The sequence below is a fragment of the Anomaloglossus baeobatrachus genome, chromosome 5 (genome assembly GCF_048569485.1).
Source record: "Anomaloglossus baeobatrachus isolate aAnoBae1 chromosome 5, aAnoBae1.hap1, whole genome shotgun sequence".
Taxonomy (NCBI): Eukaryota; Metazoa; Chordata; class Amphibia; order Anura; family Aromobatidae; genus Anomaloglossus; species Anomaloglossus baeobatrachus.
This window is the reverse complement of record NC_134357.1, coordinates 599,057,623-599,080,772: the sequence shown is the minus strand read 5'-3', so window position 1 is coordinate 599,080,772 and position 23,150 is coordinate 599,057,623. Positions and strand designations below refer to the sequence as shown.

The following is a 23,150-nucleotide window of genomic DNA, read 5'->3' as shown; positions in this document are numbered from 1 at the left end:
TTTGAGAGGAGAGTCCCTGAGGGCGAGGAGCGGACAGCATCTGTGAGAGGAAAGTCCCTGAGGGAGAGGAGCAGACGGCGTCTGTGAGAGGAGAGTCCCTGAGGGAGAGGAGCGGACGGTGTCTGTGAGAGGAGAGTCCCTGAGGGAGAGGAGCGGACAGCATCTGTGAGAGGAGAGTCCCTGAGGGAGAGGAGCGGACAGCATCTGTGAGAGGAGAGTCCCTGAGGGAGAGGAGCGGACAGCATCTGTGAGAGGAGAGTCCCTGAGGGAGAGGAGCGGACTGCGTCTGTGAGAGGAGACTCCGAGGGGAGAGGAGCAGATGGCGTTTGTGAGAGGAGAGTCCCTGAGGGAGAGGAGCGGACAGCATCTGTGAGAGGAGAGTCCCTGAGGGAGAGGAGCGGACAGCATCTGTGAGAGGGGAGTCCCTGAGGGAGAGGAGCGGACAGCATCTGTGAGAGGAGAGTCCCTGAGGGAGAGGAGCGGACAGCGTCTGTGAGAGGAGAGTCCCTGAGGGAGAGGAGCGGACTGCGTCTGTGAGAGGAGAGTCCCTGAGGGAGAGGAGCGGACGGTGTCTGTGAGAGGAGAGTCCCTGAGGGAGAGGAACGGACAGCATCTGTGAGAGGAGAGTCCCTGAGGGAGAGGAGCGGACAGCATCTGTGAGAGGAGAGTCCCTGAGGGAGAGGAGCGGACTGCGTCTGTGAGAGGAAAGTTCCTGAGGGAGAGGAGCAGACTGCATCTGTGAGAGGAGAGTCCCTGAGGGAGAGGAGCGGACTGCGTCTGTGAGAGGAGACTCCGAGGGGAGAGGAGCAGATGGCGTTTGTGAGAGGAGAGTCCCTGAGGGAGAGGAGCGGACTGCGTCTGTGAGAGGAGACTCCGAGGGGAGAGGAGCAGATGGTGTTTGTGAGAGGAGAGTCCCTGAGGGAGAGGAGCGGACGAAGTCTGTGAGAGGAGAGTCCCTGAGGGAGAGGAGCAGATGGCGTCTGTGAGAGGAGAGTCCCTGAGGGAGAGGAGCAGACGGCGTCTGTGAGAGGAGAGTCCCTGAGGGAGAGGAGCGGACGAAGTCTGTGAGAAGAGAGTCCCTGAGGGAGAGGAGCAGACGGCGTCTGTGAGAGGAGAGTCCCTGAGGGAGAGGAGCAGACGGCGTCTGTGAGAGGAGAGTCCCTGAGGGAGAGGAGGGGACGAAGTCTGTGAGAGGAGAGTCCCTGAGGGAGAGGAGCGGACTGCGTCTGTGAGAGGAAAGTTCCTGAGGGAGAGGAGCAGACTGCATCTGTGAGAGGAGAGTCCCTGAGGGAGAGGAGCAGACTGCGTCTGTGAGAGGAGACTCCGAGGGGAGAGGAGCAGATGACGCTTGTGAGAGGAGAGTCCCTGAGGGAGAGGAGCGGACTGCGTCTGTGAGAGGAGAGTCCCTGAGGGAGAGGAGCGGACGAAGTCTGTGAGAGGAGAGTCCCTGAGGGAGAGGAGCATACGGCGTCTGTGAGAGGAGAGTCCCTGAGGGAGAGGAGCAGACGGCGTCTGTGAGAGGAGAGTCCCTGAGGGAGAGGAGCAGACGGCGTCTGTGAGAGGAGAGTCCCTGAGGGAGAGGAGGGGACGAAGTCTGTGAGAGGAGAGTCCCTGAGGGAGAGGAGCGGACTGCGTCTGTGAGAGGAAAGTTCCTGAGGGAGAGGAGCAGACTGCATCTGTGAGAGGAGAGTCCCTGAGGGAGAGGAGCAGACTGCGTCTGTGAGAGGAGACTCCGAGGGGAGAGGAGCAGATGACGCTTGTGAGAGGAGTGTCCCTGAGGGAGAGGAGCGGACTGCGTCTGTGAGAGGAGAGTCCCTGAGGGAGAGGAGCGGACGAAGTCTGTGAGAGGAGAGTCCCTGAGGGAGAGGAGCATACGGCGTCTGTGAGAGGAGAGTCCCTGAGGGAGAGGAGCAGACGGCGTCTGTGAGAGGAGAGTCCCTGAGGGAGAGGAGCGGACGAAGTCTGTGAGAGGAGAGTCCCTGAGGGAGAGGAGCAGACGGCGTCTGTGAGAGGAGAGTCCCTGAGGGAGAGGAGCGGACTGCGTCTGTGAGAGGAGAGTCCCTGAGGGAGAGGAGCGGACAGCATCTGTGAGAGGAGAGTTCCTGAGGGAGAGGAGCAGACTGCATCTGTGAGAGGAGAGTCCCTGAGGGAGAGGAGCGGACTGCGTCTGTGAGAGGAGACTCCGAGAGGAGAGGAGCAGATGGCGTTTGTGAGAGGAGAGTCCCTGAGGGAGAGGAGCGGACTGCGTCTGTGAGAGGAGAGTCCCTGAGGGAGAGGAGCAGACGGCGTCTGTGAGAGGAGAGTCCCTGAGGGAGAGGAGCAGAAGGCGTCTGTGAGAGGAGAGTCCCTGAGGGAGAGGAGGGGACGAAGTCTGTGAGAGGAGAGTCCCTGAGGGAGAGGAGGGGACGAAGTCTGTGAGAGGAGAGTCCCTGAGGGAGAGGAGCGGACTGCGTCTGTGAGAGGAAAGTTCCTGAGGGAGAGGAGCAGACTGCATCTGTGAAAGGAGAGTCCCTGAGGGAGAGGAGCGGACTGCGTCTGTGAGAGGAGAGTCCCTGAGGGAGAGGAGCAGACGGCGTCTGTGAGAGGAGAGTCCCTGAGGGAGAGGAGCAGACGGCGTCTGTGAGAGGAGAGTCCCTGAGGGAGAGGAGGGGACGAAGTCTGTGAGAGGAGAGTCCCTGAGGGAGAGGAGCGGACTGCGTCTGTGAGAGGAAAGTTCCTGAGGGAGAGGAGCAGACTGCATCTGTGAGAGGAGAGTCCCTGAGGGAGAGGAGCGGACTGCGTCTGTGAGAGGAGACTCCGAGGGGAGAGGAGCAGATGGCGCTTGTGAGAGGAGAGTCCCTGAGGGAGAGGAGCAGACGGCGTCTGTGAGAGGAGAGTCCCTGAGGGAGAGGAGCGGACGAAGTCTGTGAGAGGAGTGTCCCTGAGGGAGAGGAGCGGACGGCGTCTGTGAGAGGAGAACCTGAGGGAGAGGAGCGGACGGCGTCTGTGAGAGAAGAGTCCCTGAGGGAGAAGAGCGGACGGCGTCTGTGAGAGAGTCCCTGAGGGAGAGGAGCGGACGGCGTCTGTGAGAGGAGAGTCCCTGAGGGAGAGGAACAGACGGCGTCTGTGAGAGGAGAGTCCCTGAGGGAGAGGAGCAGACGGCGTCTGTGAGAGGAGAGTCCCTGAGGGAGAGGAGCGGACAGCATCTGTGAGAGGAGTGTCCCTGAGGGAGAGGAGCGGACGGCGTCTGTGAGAGGAGAGTCCCTGAGGGAGAGGAGCGGACGGCGTCTGTGAGAGGAGAGTCCCTGAGGGAGAAGAGCGGACGGCGTCTGTGAGAGGAGAGTCCCTGAGGGAGAGGAGCGGACTGCGTCTGTGAGAGGAGACTCCGAGTCGAGAGGAGCAGATGGAGTCTGTGAGAGGAGAGTCCCTGAAGGAGAGGAGCGCACGGCATCTGTGAGAGGAGAGTCCCTGAGGGAGAGGAGCGGACGGTGTCTGTGAGAGGAGAGTCCCTGAGGGAGAGGAGTGGACGGCGTCTGTGAGAGGAGAGTCCCTGAGGGAGAGGAGCGGACAGCATCTGTGAGAGGAGAGTCCCTGAGGGAGAGGAGCGGACAGCATCTGTGAGAGGAGAGTCCCTGAGGAAGAGGAGCGGACGGCGTCTGTGAGAGGAGAGGACAGCATCTGTGAGAGGAGAGTCCCTGAGGGAGAGGAGCGGACGGTGTCTGTGAGAGGAGAGTCCCTGAGGGAGGGGAGCGGACAGCATCTGTGAGAGGAGAGTCCCTGAGGGAGAGGAGCGGACGGCGTCTGGGAGAGGAGAGTCCCTGAGGGGAGAGGAGCAGACGGCGTCGGGAGAGGAGAGTCCCTGAGGGAGAGGAGCGGACGGAGTCTGTGAGAGGAGAGTCCCTGAGGGAGAGGAGCGGACGAAGTCTGTGAGAGGAGAGTCCCTGAGGGAGAGGAGCGCACGGCATCTGTGAGAGGAGAGTCCCTGAGGGAGAGGAGCGGACAGCATCTGTGAGAGGAGAGTCCCTGAGGGAGAGGAGCGGACGGTGTCTGTGAGAGGAGAGTCCCTGAGGGAGAGGAGCGCACGGCATCTGTGAGAGGAGAGTCCCTGAGGGGAGAGGAGCAGACGGCGTTGGGAGAGGAGAGTCCCTGAGGGAGAGGAGCGGATGGAGTCTGGGAGAGGAGAGCCCCTGAGGGAGAGGAGCGCACGGCATCTGTGAGAGGAGAGTCCCTGAGGGGAGAGGAGCAGACGGCGTCGGGAGAGGAGAGTCCCTGAGGGATAGGTGCAGGTGGCGTCTGTGAGAGGAGAGTCCCTGAGGGAGAGGAGCGGACGGCGTCTGGGAGAGGAGAGTCCCTGAGGGGAGAGGAGCAGACGGCGTCTGTGAGAGGAGAGTCCCTGAGGGAGAGGAGCAGACGGCGTCGGGAGAGGAGAGTCCCTGAGGGGAGAGGAGCAGACGGTGTCTGTGAGAGACATGGTGGAGGAAAATCCCAAGAACTCTAATTTGGCGTGACCTTCTGGGTTGAATCCGGGTGTGGACACGCAGTACGGCCCGGATGGTGGCCATTTCCTGGTGGAGACCTCACGAATCCCTTCAGTCAGCGAAAGGTCAGTGGCCCTTGAGAGAGGAGTAAGTCCTGATTGACCGGAAAAACGGTTGATTCTGCTGTGAATAGTGAAGCTGAAGGGGAGGAAGAGGAGCTTAGGGACCCCAATGGGAGCCTAAGTACCAGGGAAGCGGCCAGCTAGCAAAATGTACAAGTTAAGAGTGGCTCCGGTTGCTAATGGCAACGATCGAGGAGGAAAGACGGAGCGTATATCTGAAGGACAGTATTATTTACGGATGATATCCCTGTAACTAAAAAGCGATGTGCCCGCCGCTGGCGAGATGTTAACAGTAAAAAGTGTGCTGTTCTTACTTGTTTTATTTACAACTGTTATTTAATGTTTTTCATGCTTGTCTCTGCTGCCATCTACTGATCAGACCATTCGGCTCCTCTGTTTCTTTTGTCCAGCCCATGGGAGTGTCTGCTGCTCCTCTTACTTCACTTCCTGGCATGTTCAGTTCCAGCCAGAGATTGTGAGATTAACACCCCTTCTTGGAGCTGCTAGAAGCAAAGTCTGCTGACCTTAGTGGCTCCAGAAACAAGCATCACAAGAGAACCACAATGCCAGGTACTTGGACCGCTGTACTCCTACATGTCCTAACCTTTGGAGAAAATAAACCACCATTGTTTCATCTCAGCATGTACATGTTTAACCCTGGAGCGCTCTGGTCCTGTCTGCCTCACCTATAGGAAAAACAAAGGTAAGATTCTCACAACCTCTCACAACTACGCGCCTTCAATCACCTTTAAGTGGGGACAGATCAAAAAGCATTTGTTAGTTTTAAAGAAGGTTGCTAGGCACTGGGCCATAGCTGTTCTAACAACTGGGCGGGCGCTGGGCCATTGCTGGTCCCATCACTGGGTGTTGGGCCATTGCGGATCTGATCACTGGGCCATAGCAAATCTGATCACTGGGCCATTGCGGATCTGATCACTGGCCCACTGCGGATCTGATCACTGGCCCACTGCGGATCTGATCACTGGGCCATTGCGGATCTGATCACTGGGCCATTGCGGATCTGATCACTGGGCCATTGCGGATCTGATCACTGGGCCATTGCGGATCTGATCACTGGCCCATTGCGGATCTGATCACTGGCCCATTGCGGATCTGATCACTGGGCCATTGCGGATCTGATCACTGGGCCATTGCTGTTCTGATCACTGGGCCATTGTGGATCTGATCACTGGGCCATTGCGGATCTGATCACTGGGCCATTGCGGATCTGATCACTGGGCCATTGCGGATCTGATCATCTGGTCATATCTTCACTCCATCACCCAGAAACGTCTTCATGATTTTTATTAGTGTCTACAAATTCACAGCCATGATGGAGAAGGGGGTCATCTCTGGGTGTGGGGGCGCTGGGGCGTCCTCTGCAGGGGGTCATCTCTGGGTGGGGGGGCGCTGGGGCGTCCTCTGCAGGGGGTCATCTCTGGGTGGGGGGCGCTGGGGCGTCCTCTGCAGGGGCCGGCGGGTGTCTTTGATCAGCACGGCCTCCTCCCCGTAGGTCTGCACACACTGCTGCACAACCTCCAGAACCTTCTGCAGCCGCCGGTCAAGGGCAGTCAGGTGTGGCTCCGTAAGGATGATGTCCAGGGGGTCCGCCCTCAATGACTCCCGCATCACATCACTCAGCCGGTACTGCGGTAATGCCAGGAGGTTCAGACGCTGCCACGTGTCCGCCTTCACCCTGCAACACATATGTCATGAGCTTCCATAATAGTGTAACACCCAAAAAACTGACACCAGGTGGTGAGACCCCATTACACTTATCCCCTTATCTCCTGTTCTGCCCCCCCCTGATGCCAGGTTACAATGAGCCATGTCTGTCCCCAGTGACCCCATTACTTACAGGCAGCATTGGGACAGAGGAGCCAGGATGGAAATCTCGTCCTGCGAATGCCGCCCAAACCTGCGAGACACAGAGCAACACGTCAGGTGATGTGCACCCCTTTATATAGGTGCTGATGTCTACCCCATTAGTTACTGGTGGGAAAGTTCCCCATGTCAGGTGATACCTGTGTGGCAGGAAACACAGGCGGGTGCGGGATGGAGGAGGCAGGGGGCACACAGGAGGGTGCGGGACGGAGGAGGCAGGGGGCACACAGGAGGGTGCGGGATGGAGGAGGCAGGGGGCACACAGGAGGGTGCGGGACGGAGGAGGCAGGGGGCACACAGAAGGGTGCGGGATGGAGGAGGCAGGGGGCACACAGGAGGGTGCGGGATGGAGGAGGCAGGGAGCACAGTAGGGTGCAGGATGGAGGAGGCAGGGGGCACACAGGAGGGTGCAGGATGGAGGAGGCAGTGGGCACACAGGAGGGTGCAGGATGGAGGAGGCAGGGGGCACACAGGAGGGTGCAGGATGGAGGAGGCAGTGGGCACACAGGAGGGTGCAGGATGGAGGAGGCAGGGGGCACACAGGAGGGTGCGGGATGGAGGAGGCAGGGAACACAGTAGGGTGCGGGATGGAGGAGGCAGGGGGCACACAGGAGGGTGCAGGATGGAGGAGGCAGGGGGCACACAGGAGGGTGCGGGATGGAGGAGGCAGGGGGCACACAGAAGGGTGCAGGATGGAGGAGGCAGGGGGCACACAGGAGGGTGCAGGATGGAGGAGGCAGGGGGCACACAGGAGGGTGCGGGATGGAGGAGGCAGGGGGCACACAGGAGGGTGCAGGATGGAGGAGGCAGGGGGCACACAGGAGGGTGCGGGATGGAGGAGGCAGGGGGAACACAGGAGGGTGCGGGATGGAGGAGGCAGTGGGCACACAGGAGGGTGCAGGATGGAGGAGGCAGGGGGCACACAGGAGGGTGCAGGATGGAGGAGGCAGGGGGAACACAGGAGGGTGCGGGATGGAGGAGGCAGGGGGCACACAGGAGGGTGCAGGATGGAGGAGGCAGGGGGCACACAGTAGGGTGCGGGATGGAGGAGGCAGCGGGCACACAGGAGAGTGCAGGATGGAGGAGGCAGGGGGCACACAGGAGGGTGCAAGGATGGAGGAGGCAGCGGGCACACAGTAGGGTGCAGGATGGAGGAGGCAGGGGGCACACAGTAGGGTGCAGGATGGAGGAGGCAGGGGGCACACAGTAGGGTGCGGGATGGAGGAGACAGGGGGCACACAGGAGGGTGCAGGATGGAGGAGGCAGGGGGCACACAGGAGGGTGCAGGATGGAAAAGGAAGCGGGCACACAGTAGGGTGCGGGATGGAGGAGGCAGGGGTCACACAGGAGGGTGCGGGACGGAGGAGGAAGCGGGAACACAGGAGGGTGCAGGATGGAGGAGGCAGCCGGCACATAGGAGGGTGATGTCATGCTAGGTAGGAGGAAGGGGGCACACAGGAGGGTGCAGGAGGGAGGAGGCATGGGGCACACAGGAGGGTGCAGGATGGAGGAGGCAGGGGGCACACTGGAGGGTGCAGGATGGAGGAGGCAGGGGGCACACAGGAGGGTGCGGGATGGAGGAGGCAGGGGGCACACAGTAGGGTGCAGGATGGAGGAGGCAGGGGGCACACAGGAGGGTGCGGGATGGAGGAGGCAGGGGGCACACAGGAGGGTGCAGGATGGAGGAGGCAGGGGGCACACAGGAGGGTGCAGGATGGAGGAGGCAGGGCGCACACAGGAGGGTGCAGGATGGAGGAGGCAGGGGGCACACAGTAGGGTGCAGGATGGAGGAGGCAGCGGGCACACAGTAGGGTGCAGGATGGAGGAGGCAGCGGGCACACAGTAGGGTGCAGGATGGAGGAGGCAGGGGGCACACAGGAGGGTGCGGGATGGAGGAGGCAGGGGGCACACAGGAGAGTGCGAGATGGAGGAGGCAGGGGGCACACAGGAGGGTGCAGGATGGAGGAGGCAGCGGGCACACAGTAGGGTGCAGGATGGAGGAGGCAGTGGGCACACAGTAGGGTGCAGGATGGAGGAGGCAGGGGGCACACAGGAGAGTGCAGGATGGAGGAGGCAGGGGGCACACAGGAGGATGCAGGATGGAGGAGGCAGGGGGCACACAGGAGGGTGCAGGATGGAGGAGGCAGGGGGCACACAGGAGGGTGCAGGATGGAGGAGGCAGGGGGCACACAGGAGGGTGCAGGATGGAGGAGGCATGGGGCACACAGGAGGATGCAGGATGGAGGAGGCAGGGGGCACACAGGAGGGTGCAGGATGGAGGAGGCAGGGGGCACACAGGAGGGTGCAGGATGGAGGAGGCAGGGGGCACACAGGAGGGTGCAGAATGGAGGAGGCAGGGGGCACACAGGAGGGTGCAGGATGGAGGAGGCAGGGGGCACACAGGAGGGTGCAGGATGGAGGAGGCAGGGGGCACACAGGAGGGTGCAGGATGGAGGAGGCAGGGGGCACACAGGAGGGTGCGGGATGGAGGAGGCAGGGGGCACACAGGAGAGTGCAGGATGGAGGAGGCAGGGGGCACACAGGAGGGTGCGGGATGGAGGAGGCAGGGGGCACACAGGAGGGTGCAGGATGGAGGAGGCAGGGGGCACACAGGAGGGTGCAGGATGGAGGAGGCAGGGGGCACACAGGAGGGTGCAGGATGGAGGAGGCAGGGGGCACACAGGAGGGTGCAGGATGGAGGAGGCAGGGGGCACACAGGAGGGTGCAGGATGGAGGAGGCAGGGGGCACACAGGAGGGTGCAGGATGGAGGAGGCAGGGGGCACACAGGAGGGTGCAGGATGGAGGAGGCAGGGGGCACACAGGAGGGTGCAGGATGGAGGAGGCAGGGGGCACACAGGAGGGTGCAGGATGGAGGAGGCAGGGGGCACACAGGAGGGTGCAGGATGGAGGAGGCAGGGGGCACACAGGAGGGTGCAGGATGGAGGAGGCAGGGGGCACACAGGAGGGTGCAGGATGGAGGAGGCAGGGGGCACACAGGAGGGTGCAGGATGGAGGAGGCAGGGGGCACACAGGAGGGTGCGGGATGGAGGAGGCAGGGGGGTGCAGGATGGAGGAGGCAGGGGGCACACAGTAGGGTGCAGGATGGAGGAGGCATTGGGCACACAGGAGGGTGCAGGATGGAGGAGGCAGGGGGCACACAGGAGGGTGCAGGATGGAGGAGGCAGGGGGCACACAGGAGGGTGCAGGATGGAGGAGGCAGGGGGCACACAGGAGGGTGCAGGATGGAGGAGGCAGGGGGCACACAGGAGGGTGCGGGATGGAGGAGGCAGGGGGCACACAGGAGGGTGCGAGATGGAAGAGGCAGGGGGCACACAGGAGGGTGCGGGATGGAGGAGGCAGGGCGCACAAAGGAGGGTGCAGGATGGAGGAGGCAGGGGGCACACAGGAGGGTGCAGGATGGAAGAGGCAGGGGGCACACAGGAGGGTGCAGGATGGAGGAGGCAGGGGGCACACAGGAGGGTGCAGGATGGAGGAGGCTGGGCGCACACAGGAGGGTGCGGGATGGAGGAGGCAGGGGGCACACAGGAGGGTGCGGGATGGAGGAGGCAGGGGGCACACAGGAGGGTGCAGGATGGAGGAGGCAGGGGGCACACAGGAGGGTGCAGGATGGAGGAGGCAGAGGGCACACAGGAGGGTGCGGGATGGAGGAGGCAGGGGGCACACAGGAGGGTGCGAGATGGAAGAGGCAGGGGGCACACAGGAGGGTGCAGGATGGAGGAGGCAGGGGGCACACAGGAGGGTGCAGGATGGAGGAGGCAGGGGGCACACAGGAGGGTGCGGGATGGAGGAGGCAGGGGGCACACAGGAGGGTGCGAGATGGAAGAGGCAGGGGGCACACAGGAGGGTGCAGGATGGAGGAGGCAGGGGGCACACAGGAGGGTGCGGGATGGAGGAGGCAGGGGGCACACAGGAGGGTGCGAGATGGAAGAGGCAGGGGGCACACAGTAGGGTGCAGGATGGAGGAGGCAGGGGGCACACAGGAGGGTGCAGGATGGAGGAGGCAGGGGGCACACAGTAGGGTGCAGGATGGAGGAGGCAGGGGGCACACAGTAGGGTGCAGGATGGAGGAGGCAGGGGGCACACAGGAGGGTGCAGGATGGAGGAGGCAGGGGGCACACAGTAGGGTGCAGGATGGAGGAGGCAGGGGGCACACAGGAGGGTGCAGGATGGAGGAGGCAGCCGGCACATAGGAGGGTGCAGGATGGAGGAGGCAGGGGGCACACAGGAGGGTGCAGGATGGAGGAGTCAGGGGGCACACAGGAGGGTGCGAGATGGAGGAGGCAGGGGGCACACAGTAGGGTGCAGGATGGAGGAGGCAGGGGGCACACAGTAGGGTGCAGGATGGAGGAGGCAGGGGGCACACAGTAGGGTGCAGGATGGAGGAGGCAGGGGGCACACAGGAGGGTGCAGGATGGAGGAGGCAGGGGGCACACAGGAGGGTGCAGGATGGAGGAGGCAGGGGGCACACAGGAGGGTGCAGGATGGAGGAGGCAGGGGGCACACAGGAGGGTGCGGGATGGAGGAGGCAGGGGGCACACAGGAGGGTGCGGGATGGAGGAGGCAGGGGGCACACAGTAGGGTGCAGGATGGAGGAGGCAGGGGGCACACAGGAGGGTGCAGGATGGAGGAGGCAGGGGGCACACAGGAGGGTGCAGGATGGAGGAGGCAGGGTGCACACAGTAGGGTGCAGGATGGAGGAGGCAGGGGGCACACAGGAGGGTGCAGGATGGAGGAGGCAGGGGGCACACAGGAGGGTGCAGGATGGAGGAGGCAGGGGGCACACAGTAGGGTGCAGGATGGAGGAGGCAGGGGGCACACAGGAGGGTGCAGGATGGAGGAGGCAGGGTGCACTCAGGAGGGTGCGGGATGGAGGAGGCAGGGGGCACACAGGAGGGTGCAGGATGGAGGAGGCAGCCGGCACACAGGAGGGTGCGGGACGGAGGAGGCAGGGGGCACACAGGAGGGTGCGGGATGGAGGAGGCAGGGGGCACACAGGAGGGTGCGGGATGGAGGAGGCAGGGGGCACACAGTAGGGTGCAGGATGGAGGAGGCAGGGGGCACACAGGAGGGTGCAGGATGGAGGAGGCAGGGGGCACACAGTAGGGTGCAGGATGGAGGAGGCAGGGGGCACACAGGAGGGTGCAGGATGGAGGAGGCAGGGGGCACACAGGAGGGTGCAGGATGGAGGAGGCAGGGGGCACACAGGAGGGTGCAGGATGGAGGAGGCAGGGGGCACACAGGAGGGTGCAGGATGGAGGAGGCAGGGGGCACACAGGAGGGTGCGGGATGGAGGAGGCAGGGGGCACACAGGAGGGTGCGGGATGGAGGAGGCAGGGGGCACACAGGAGGGTGCAGGATGGAGGAGGCAGGGGGCACACAGTAGGGTGCAGGATGGAGGAGGCAGGGGGGCACACAGGAGGGTGCAGGATGGAGGAGGCAGGGGGCACACAGGAGGGTGCAGGATGGAGGAGGCAGGGGGCACACAGTAGGGTGCAGGATGGAGGAGGCAGGGGGCACACAGGAGGGTGCAGGATGGAGGAGGCAGGGGGCACACAGGAGGGTGCAGGATGGAGGAGGCAGGGGGCACACAGTAGGGTGCAGGATGGAGGAGGCAGGGGGCACACAGGAGGGTGCGAGATGGAAGAGGCAGGGGGCACACAGTAGGGTGCAGGATGGAGGAGGCAGGGGGCACACAGGAGGGTGCAGGATGGAGGAGGCAGGGGGCACACAGGAGGGTGCAGGATGGAGGAGGCAGGGGGCACACAGGAGGGTGCAGGATGGAGGAGGCAGGGGGCACACAGTAGGGTGCAGGATGGAGGAGGCAGGGGGCACACAGGAGGGTGCAGGATGGAGGAGGCAGGGGGCACACAGGAGGGTGCAGGATGGAGGAGGCCGTGTTTCTGGAAGCCATGCTCTGTGGAGCGGAGGGATTGGGGCTGCGGGCAGGTACAGTGGTGGACTCCATGGAGTAGGCCTCACCCTCGGGCATTGTCCAGGTGCAGCAGGAAGCCTTCGTCCCCGAACCTTGTGAATATTTCGTAGTGATGGCGGTCCATGTTCCCTGGGGAGAGAGGAAGAGACAAAAATGCTATGAATTGTCCGTACCCCCAGATCCGAGGATCAGCCTCCATTACTCAGATGGCCGCGAACCACCCCCACATCAGGACAGACCGGAGCCCGATTTCCGGGGTCACCAGGGGTGCCGAGGATGGGCACAGGGGGCTGACAGGACCAGAGACCACCACTAACCCATTAAGAAGTCAAATATGGCCAAATCCATCATTGCGAGGAGACGATGGGGGTTACTGTATGGAGGCAGCCGCTTCACCGAGTCACAGAAGGAAGGGTTCACCTCCCACCTAAAGAAGAGACAAGAGATGAGGCGACACGGACCCCGAGACCCCAGTCACCGAGAGCGCATATCTATGACATCCCAGCACACAGTGTACAGGCAGACGTGTATGATATCACAGCACACAGTGTCAGGCAGACGTGTATGACATCACAGCACACAGTGTACAGGCAGACGTGTATGATATCACAGCACACAGTGTCAGGCAGACGTGTATGACATCACAGCACACAGTGTACAGGCAGACGTGTATGACATCACAGCACACAGTGTACAGGCAGAGGTGTATGACATCCCAGCACACAGTGTACAGGCAGAGGTGTATGACATCACAGCACACAGTGTACAGGCAGACGTGTATGACATCACAGCACACAGTGTACAGGCAGAGGTGTATGACATCACAGCACACAGTGTACAGGCAGAGGTGTATGACATCCCAGCACACAGTATACAGGCAGACGTGTATGACATCACAGCACACAGTGTACAGGCAGACGTGTATGACATCACAGCACACAGTGTACAGGCAGAGGTGTATGACATCCCAGCACACAGTGTACAGGCAGACGTGTATGACATCCCAGCACACAGTGTACAGGCAGAGGTGTATGACATCACAGCACACAGTGTACAGGCAGACGTGTATGACATCCCAGTACACAGTGTACAGGCAGACGTGTATGACATCACAGCACACAGTGTACAGGCAGACGTGTATGACACCACAGCACACAGTGTACAGGCAGAGGTGTATGACATCACAGCACACAGTGTACAGGCAGACGTGTATGACATCACAGCACACAGTGTACAGGCAGACGTGTATGATATCACAGCACACAGTGTACAGGCAGACGTGTATGACATCACAGCACACAGTGTACAGGCAGAGGTGTATGATATCACAGCACACAGTGTACAGGCAGACGTGTATGACATCACAGCACACAGTGTACAGGCAGACGTGTGTGACATCCCAGCACACAGTGTACAGGCAGACGTGTATGACATCACAGCACACAGTGTACAGGCAGACGTGTATGACATCACAGCACACAGTGTACAGGCAGACGTGTATGACATCACAGCACACAGTGTACAGACAGACGTGTATGACATCACAGCACACAGTGTACAGGCAGACGTGTATGACATCACAGCACACAGTGTACAGGCAGACGTGTATGACATCACAGCACACAGTGTACAGGCAGAGGTGTATGACATCCCAGCACACAGTGTACAGGCAGACGTGTATGACATCACAGCACACAGTGTACAGGCAGAGGTGTATGACATCCCAGCACACAGTGTACAGGCAGAGGTGTATGACATCACAGCACACAGTGTACAGGCAGACGTATATGACATCACAGCACACAGTGTACAGGCAGACGTGTATGACATCCCAGCACACAGTGTACAGGCAGACGTGTATGACATCACAGCACACAGTGTACAGGCAGACGTGTATGATATCACAGCACACAGTGTACAGGCAGACGTGTATGACATCACAGCACACAGTGTACAGGGAGACGTGTATGACATCCCAGCACACAGTGTACAGGCAGACGTGTATGACATCCCAGCACACAGTGTACAGGCAGACGTGTATGACATCACAGCACACAGTGTACAGGCAGACGTGTATGACATCCCAGCACACAGTGTACAGGCAGAGGTGTATGACATCCCAGCACACAGTGTACAGGCAGAGGTGTATGACATCACAGCACACAGTGTACAGGCAGACGTGTATGACATCACAGCACACAGTGTACAGGCAGACGTGTATGACATCACAGCACACAGTGTACAGGCAGACGTGTATGACATCACAGCACACAGTGTACAGGCAGAGGTGTATGACATCACAGCACACAGTGTACAGGCAGACGTGTATGACATCCCAGCACACAGTGTACAGACAGACGTGTATGACATCACAGCACACAGTGTACAGGCAGAGGTGTATGACATCACAGCACACAGTGTACAGGCAGACGTGTATGACATCCCAGCACACAGTGTACAGACAGACGTGTATGACATCACAGCACACAGTGTACAGGCAGAGGTGTATGACATCACAGCACACAGTGTACAGGCAGACGTGTATGACATCACAGCACACAGTGTACAGGCAGACGTGTATGACATCCCAGCACACAGTGTACAGACAGACGTGTATGACATCACAGCACACAGTGTACAGGCAGACGTGTATGACATCACAGCACACAGTGTACAGGCAGACGTGTATGACATCCCAGCACACAGTGTACAGGCAGACGTGTATGACATCCCAGCACACAGTGTACAGGCAGAGGTGTATGACATCCCAGCACACAGTGTACAGGCAGAGGTGTATGACATCACAGCACACAGTGTACAGGCAGAGGTGTATGACATCCCAGCACACAGTGTACAGACAGAGGTGTATGACATCACAGCACACAGTGTACAGGCAGAGGTGTATGACATCACAGCACACAGTGTACAGGCAGAGGTGTGTGACATCACAGCACACAGTGTACAGGCAGACGTGTATGACATCCCAGCACACAGTGTACAGACAGAGGTGTATGACATCACAGCACACAGTGTACAGGCAGACGTGTGTGACATCACAGCACACAGTGTACAGGCAGAGGTGTGTGACATCACAGCACACAGTGTACAGGCAGACGTGTATGACATCCCAGCACACAGTGTACAGACAGAGGTGTATGACATCACAGCACACAGTGTACAGGCAGAGGTGTGTGACATCACAGCACACAGTGTACAGGCAGACGTGTATGACATCACAGCACACAGTGTACAGGCAGACGTGTGTGACATCCCAGCACACAGTGTACAGGCAGAGGTGTATGACACCACAGCACACAGTGTACAGACAGAGGTGTATGACACCACAGCACACAGTGTACAGGCAGACGTGTATGACATCACAGCACACAGTGTACAGGCAGACGTGTATGACATCACAGCACACAGTGTACAGGCAGAGGTGTATGACATCACAGCACACAGTGTACAGGCAGAGGTGTATGACATCCCAGCACACAGTGTACAGGCAGACGTGTATGACCCCCGATACTTACTCCTCTGTCCCTGAGAAGCTGTAGGACCTGATCCAGGGGTTGGGAACGGAGATTCGGGGTGCAGAGTTCAGTGAGGGCAGGAAGGCGGAGAGCGAGGCCTCGATCATGTGGGGGTCCCCGCACACAGCGTACTCCGTCTTACAGGAGTACAGACACTTGGAGAAAAAGCACACATTGTCCGCTGCAGGAGACAACACGAAAAATTACCGCAAATCTGTGCCCCTCGTGATATACACCGCCCCCCTCATTATATACACCGCCCCCCCTCATTATATACACCGCCCCATCTCATTATATACACCGCCCCCTCATGATATACACCGCCCCCTCCCCTCATGATATACACCGCCCCCCCCCTCATTATATACACCGCCCCCTCATTATATACAACCCCCCCTCATTATATACACCGCCCCCCTCATTATATACACCTCCCCCTCATTATATACACCGCCCCCCTCATTATATACACCGCCCCCCTCATTATATACACCGCCCCCTCATTATATACACCGCCCCCCTCATTATATACACCCCCCTCATTATATACACCCCCCCCTCATTATATACACCTCCCCCTCATTATATACACCTCCCCCTCATTATATACACCGCCCCCCCTCATTATATACACCGCCCCCTCATTATATACACCGTCCCCCTCATTATATACACCCCCCCCCCTCATTATATACACCGCCCCCCTCATTATATACACCTCCCCCTCATTATATACACCGCCCCCTCCCCTCATGATATACACTGCCCCCCTCCCCTCATGATATACACTGCCCCCCTCCCCTCATGATATACACTGCCCCCCTCCCCTCATGATATACACTGCCCCCCTCCCCTCATGATATACACTGCCTCCTCCGCTCATTATATACACTGCCCCCCTCCCCTCATGATATACACTGCCCCCCTCCCCTCATGATATACACTGCCCCCTCCCCTCATGATATACACTGCCCCCTCCCCTCATGATATACACCGCCCCCTCCCCTCATTATATACACTGCCCCCTCCCCTCATTATATACACTGCCCCCCTCCCCTCATTATATACACTGCCCCCTCCCCTCATGATATACACTGCCCCCTCCCCTCATTATATACACTGCCCCCTCCCCTCATGATATACACTGCCCCCCTCCCCTCATTATATACACTGCCTCCTCCCCTCATGATTTACACTGCCCCCCTCCCCTCATGATATACACTGCCCCCTCCCCTCATGATATACACTGCCCCCTCCCCTCATTATATACACTGCCCCCTCCCCTCATGATATACACTGCCTCCTCCCCTCATGATATACACTGCCCCCTCCCCTCATTATATACACTGCCCCCTCCCCTCATGATATACACTGCCCCCCTCCCCTCATGATATACACCGTCCCCCTCCCCTCATGATATACACTGCCTCCTCCCCTCATTATATACACCGCCCCCCTCATTATATACACCTCCCCCTCATTATATACACCTCCCCCTCATTATATACACCGCCCCCCTCCCCTCATGATATACACCGCCCCCTCCCCTCATGATATACACTGCCCCCTCCCCTCATGATATACACTGCCTCCTCCCCTCATTATATACACTGCCCCCCTCCCCTCATTATATACACTGCCCCCTCCCCTCATTATATACACTGCCCCCTCCCCTCATTATATACACTGCCCCCTCCCCTCATTATATACACCGCCCCCCTCATTATATACACCGTCCCCCTCATTATATACACCCCCCCCCTCATTATATACACCGCCCCCCTCATTATATACACCTCCCCCTCATTATATACACCGCCCCCTCCCCTCATTATATACACTGCCTCCTCCCCTCATGATATACACTGCCCCCCTCCCCTCATGATATACACTGCCCCCTCCCCTCATTATATACACTGCCCCCTCCCCTCATGATATACACTGCCCCCTCCCCTCATGATATACACTGCCTCCTCCGCTCATTATATACACCGCCCCCTCATGATATACACCGCCCCCCTCCCCTCATGATATACACCGCCCCCCCCTCATTATATACACCGCCCCCCTCATTATATACACCCCCCCCTCATTATATACACCGCCCCCCTCATTATATACACCTCCCCCTCATTATATACACCGCCCCCCCATTATATACACCGCCCCCCTCATTATATACACCGCCCCCTCATTATATACACCGCCCCCCTCATTATATACACCGTCCCCCTCATTATATACACCGTCCCCCTCATTATATACACCCCCCCTCATTATATACACCGCCCCCCTCATTATATACACCTCCCCCTCATTATATACACCGCCCCCCTCATTATATACACCGCCCCCCTCATTATATACACCGCCCCCCTCATTATATACACCGCCCCCCTCATTATATACACCGTCCCCCTCATTATATACACCGTCCCCCTCATTATATACACCCCCCCCTCATTATATACACCGCCCCCCTCATTATATACACCTCCCCCTCATTATATACACCTCCCCCTCATTATATACACCGCCCCCCTCATTATATACACCGCCCCCTCATTATATACACCGTCCCCCTCATTATATACACCGTCCCCCTCATTATATACACCCCCCCCTCATTATATACACCGCCCCCCTCATTATATACACCTCCCCCTCATTATATACACCGCCCCCTCCCCTCATGATATACACTGCCCCCCTCCCCTCATGATATACACTGCCCCCCTCCCCTCATGATATACACTGCCCCCTCCCCTCATTATATACACTGCCCCCTCCCCTCATGATATACACTGCCCCCCTCCCCTCATTATATACACTGCCCCCTACCCTCATGATATACACCGCCCCCTCCCCTCATGATATACACCGCCCCCTCCCCTCATGATATACACTGCCTCCTCCCCTCATTATATACACTGCCCCCCTCCCCTCATGATATACACTGCCTCCTCCGCTCATTATATACACTGCCCCCCTCCCCTCATGATATACACTGCCCCCTCCCCTCATGATATACACCGTCCCCCTCCCCTCATGATATACACTGCCCCCTCCCCTCATGATATACACTGCCCTCTCCCCTCATGATATACAATGCCTCCTCCCCTCATGATATACACTGCCTCCTCCCCTCATTATATACACTGCCTCCTCCCCTCATTATATACACTGCCCCCCTCCCCTCATGATATACACTGCCCCCTCCCCTCATGATATACACTGCCCCCTCCCCTCATGATATACACTGCCTCCTCCGCTCATTATATACACTGCCCCCCTCCCCTCATGATATACACCGTCCCCCTCCCCTCATGATATACACCGTCCCCCTCCCCTCATGATATACACTGCCCCCTCCCCTCATGATATACACCGTCCCCCTCCCCTCATGATATACACTGCCCCCTCCCCTCATGATATACACCGCCCCCTCCCCTCATGATATACACCGCCCCCTCCCCTCATGATATACACTGCCTCCTCCCCTCATTATATACACTGCCCCCCTCCCCTCATGATATACACTGCCTCCTCCGCTCATTATATACACTGCCCCCCTCCCCTCATGATATACACTGCCCCCTCCCCTCATGATATACACCGTCCCCCTCCCCTCATGATATACACCGTCCCCCTCCCCTCATGATATACACTGCCCCCTCCCCTCATGATATACACTGCCTCCTCCCCTCATTATATACACTGCCCCCCTCCCCTCATGATATACACTGCCTCCTCCGCTCATTATATACACCGTCCTCCTCCCCTCATGATATACACTGCCCCCTCCCCTCATGATATACACCGTCCCCCTCCCCTCATGATATACACCGTCCCCCTCCCCTCATGATATACACCGTCCTCCTCCCCTCATGATATACACTGCCCCCCTCCCCTCATGATATACACTGCCCCCTCCCCTCATGATATACACTGCCCCCTCCCCTCATGATATACAATGCCTCCTCCGCTCATTATATACACTGCCCCCCTCCCCTCATTATATACACTGCCCCCTCCCCTCATTATATACACTGCCCCCTCCCCTCATTATATACACTGCCTCCTCCCCTCATGATATACACTGCCCCCCTCCCCTCATGATATACACTGCCCCCTCCCCTCATTATATACACTGCCCCCTCCCCTCATGATATACACTGCCCCCTCCCCTCATGATATACACTGCCTCCTCCGCTCATTATATACACCGCCCCCTCCCCTCATGATATACACTGCCTCCTCCCCTCATTATATACACTGCCCCCTCCCCTCATGATATACACTGCCCCCTCCCCTCATGATATACACTGCCTCCCCGCTCATTATATACACTGCCCCCCTCCCCTCATGATATACACTGCCCCCTCCCCTCATGATATACACTGCCTCCTCCGCTCATTATATACACTGCCCCCCTCCCCTCATGATATACACTGCCCCCCTCCCCTCATGATATACACTGCCTCCTCCCCTCATTATATACACCGCCCCCTCCCCTCATGATATACACCCTCCCCCTCCCCTCATTATATACACCGTCCCCCTCCCCTCATGATATACACCGTCCCCCTCCCCTCATGATATACACCGCCCCCCTCCCCTCATGATATACACCGTCCCCCTCCCCTCATGATATACACTGCCTCCTCCCCTCATTATATACACCGCCCCCTCCCCTCATGATATACACTGCCTCCTCCCCTCATGATATACACTGCCCCCTCCCCTCATGATATACACTGCCCCCTCCCCTCATGATATACACTGCCTCCTCCGCTCATTATATACACTGCCCCCCTCCCCTCATGATATACACTGCCTCCTCCGCTCATTATATACACCGTCCCCCTCCCCTCATGATATACACTGCCCCCTCCCCTCATTATATACACCGCCCCCTCCCCTCATGATATACACTGCCCCCTCCCCTCATGATATACACTGCCCCCTCCCCTCATGATATACACCGTCCCCCTCCCCTCATGATATACACTGCCTCCTCCCCTCATGATATACACTGCCCCCTCCCCTCATGATATATACTGCCCCCTCCCCTCATTATATACACTGCCTCCTCCCCTCATGATATACACCGCCTCCTCCCCTCATGATATACACCGCCTCCTCCCCTCATGATATACACTGCCTCCTCCCCTCATGATATACACTGCCCCCTCCCCTCATGATATACACTGCCCCCTCCCCTCATGATATACACTGCCTCCTCCACTCATGATATACACTGCCCCCTCCCCTCATGATATACACTGCCTCCTCCGCTCATTATATACACTGCCCCCCTCCCCTCATGATATACACTGCCTCCTCCCCTCATTATATACACTGCTTCCTCCCCTCATGATATACACTGCCTCCTCCCCTCATGATATACACTGCCCCCTCCCCTCATGATATACACTGCCTCCTCCGCTCATTATATACACTGCCTCCTCCCCTCATGATATACACTGCCCCCTCCCCTCATTATATACACCGTCCCCCTCCCCTCATGATATACACTGCCCCCTCCCCTCATGATATACACCGTCCCCCTCCCCTCATGATATACACTGCCCCCTCCCCTCATTATATACACTGCCCCCCTCCCCTCATGATATACACCGTCCCCCTCCCCTCATGATATACACTGCCTCCTCCCCTCATTATATACACCGCCCCCTCCCCTCATGATATACACCGCCCCCTCCCCTCATGATATACACTGCCTCCTCCCCTCATGATATACACCGTCCCCCTCCCCTCATGATATACACTGCCTCCTCCCCTCATGATATACACTGCCCCCTCCCCTCATGATATATACTGCCCCCTCCCCTCATTATATACACTGCCCCCTCCCCTCATGATATACACTGCCCCCTCCCCTCATGATATACACCGTCCCCCTCCCCTCATGATATACACTGCCTCCTCCCCTCATGATATACACCGCCCCCTCCCCTCATTATATACACTGCCCCCTCCCCTCATGATATACACCGCCCCCCTCCCCTCATGATATACACTGCCTCCTCCCCTCATGATATACACCGCCCCCCTCCCCTCATTATATACACTGCCCCCTCCCCTCATGATATACACCGCCCCCTCCCCTCATGATATACACTGCCTCCTCCCCTCATGATATACACCGCCCCCTCCCCTCATGATATACACTGCCTCCTCCCCTCATTATATACACTGCCCCCTCCCCTCATGATATACACCGTCCCCCTCCCCTCATGATATACACCGTCCCCCTCCTCTCATGATATACACTGCCTCCTCCCCTCATGATATACACTGCCCCCCTCCCCTCATGATATACACTGCCTCCTCCCCTCATGATATACACCGCCCCCTCCCCTCATGATATACACTGCCTCCTCCCCTCATTATATACACTGCCCCCTCCCCTCATGATATACACCGTCCCCCTCCCCTCATGATATACACCGCCCCCTCCCCTCATGATATACACTGCCTCCTCCCCTCATGATATACACCGCCCCCTCCCCTCATGATATACACTGCCCCCTCCCCTCATGATATACACTGCCTCCTCCGCTCATTATATACACCGCCTCCTCCCCTCATTATATACACCGCCCCCTCCTCTCATGATATACACCGCCCCCTCCCCTCATGATATACACCGCCCCCTCCCCTCATGATATACACTGCCCCCTCCCCTCATGATATACACTGCCCCCTCCCCTCATGATATACACCGTCCCCCTCCTCTCATGATATACACTGCCTCCTCCCCTCATTATATACACTGCCCCCTCCCCTCATTATATACACTGCCTCCTCCCCTCATTATATACACTGCCCCCTCCCCTCATTATATACACTGCCCCCTCCCCTCATTATATACACTGCCTCCTCCCCTCATGATATACACCGTCCCCCTCCCCTCATGATATACACTGCCCCCTCCCCTCATGATATACACCGTCCCCCTCCTCTCATGATATACACTGCCTCCTCCCCTCATGATATACACCGTCCCCCTCCCCTCATGATATACACCGCCTCCTCCCCTCATGATATACACTGCCTCCTCCCCTCATGATATACACCGCCCCCTCCCCTCATGATATACACCGCCCCCTCCCCTCATGATATACACTGCCTCCTCCCCTCATGATATACACCGCCCCCTCCCCTCATGATATA

At 58.5% G+C, this 23,150-nt stretch overlaps 1 protein-coding gene across 3 annotated transcripts in view; it reads right to left on the bottom strand.

The window, feature by feature from the left end:
• Window positions 1–5,877: 5,877 nt before the first annotated feature.
• The window catches only part of FAM20A (FAM20A golgi associated secretory pathway pseudokinase), a 132,660-nt gene continuing 115,387 nt past the window's right edge, over window positions 5,878–23,150 (bottom strand). For all 3 annotated transcript variants that reach the window (XM_075348036.1, XM_075348037.1, XM_075348038.1), the window contains 5 exons: window positions 15,951–16,131; window positions 12,735–12,844; window positions 12,465–12,546; window positions 6,438–6,497; window positions 5,878–6,275 (listed from right to left, as the gene is read on the bottom strand). In XM_075348036.1, the coding sequence (XP_075204151.1) occupies window positions 5,969–6,275; window positions 6,438–6,497; window positions 12,465–12,546; window positions 12,735–12,844; window positions 15,951–16,131 (740 nt within the window). In that variant the 3' untranslated portion in view covers window positions 5,878–5,968. The remainder of the gene's footprint in view (window positions 6,276–6,437; window positions 6,498–12,464; window positions 12,547–12,734; window positions 12,845–15,950; window positions 16,132–23,150) is intronic.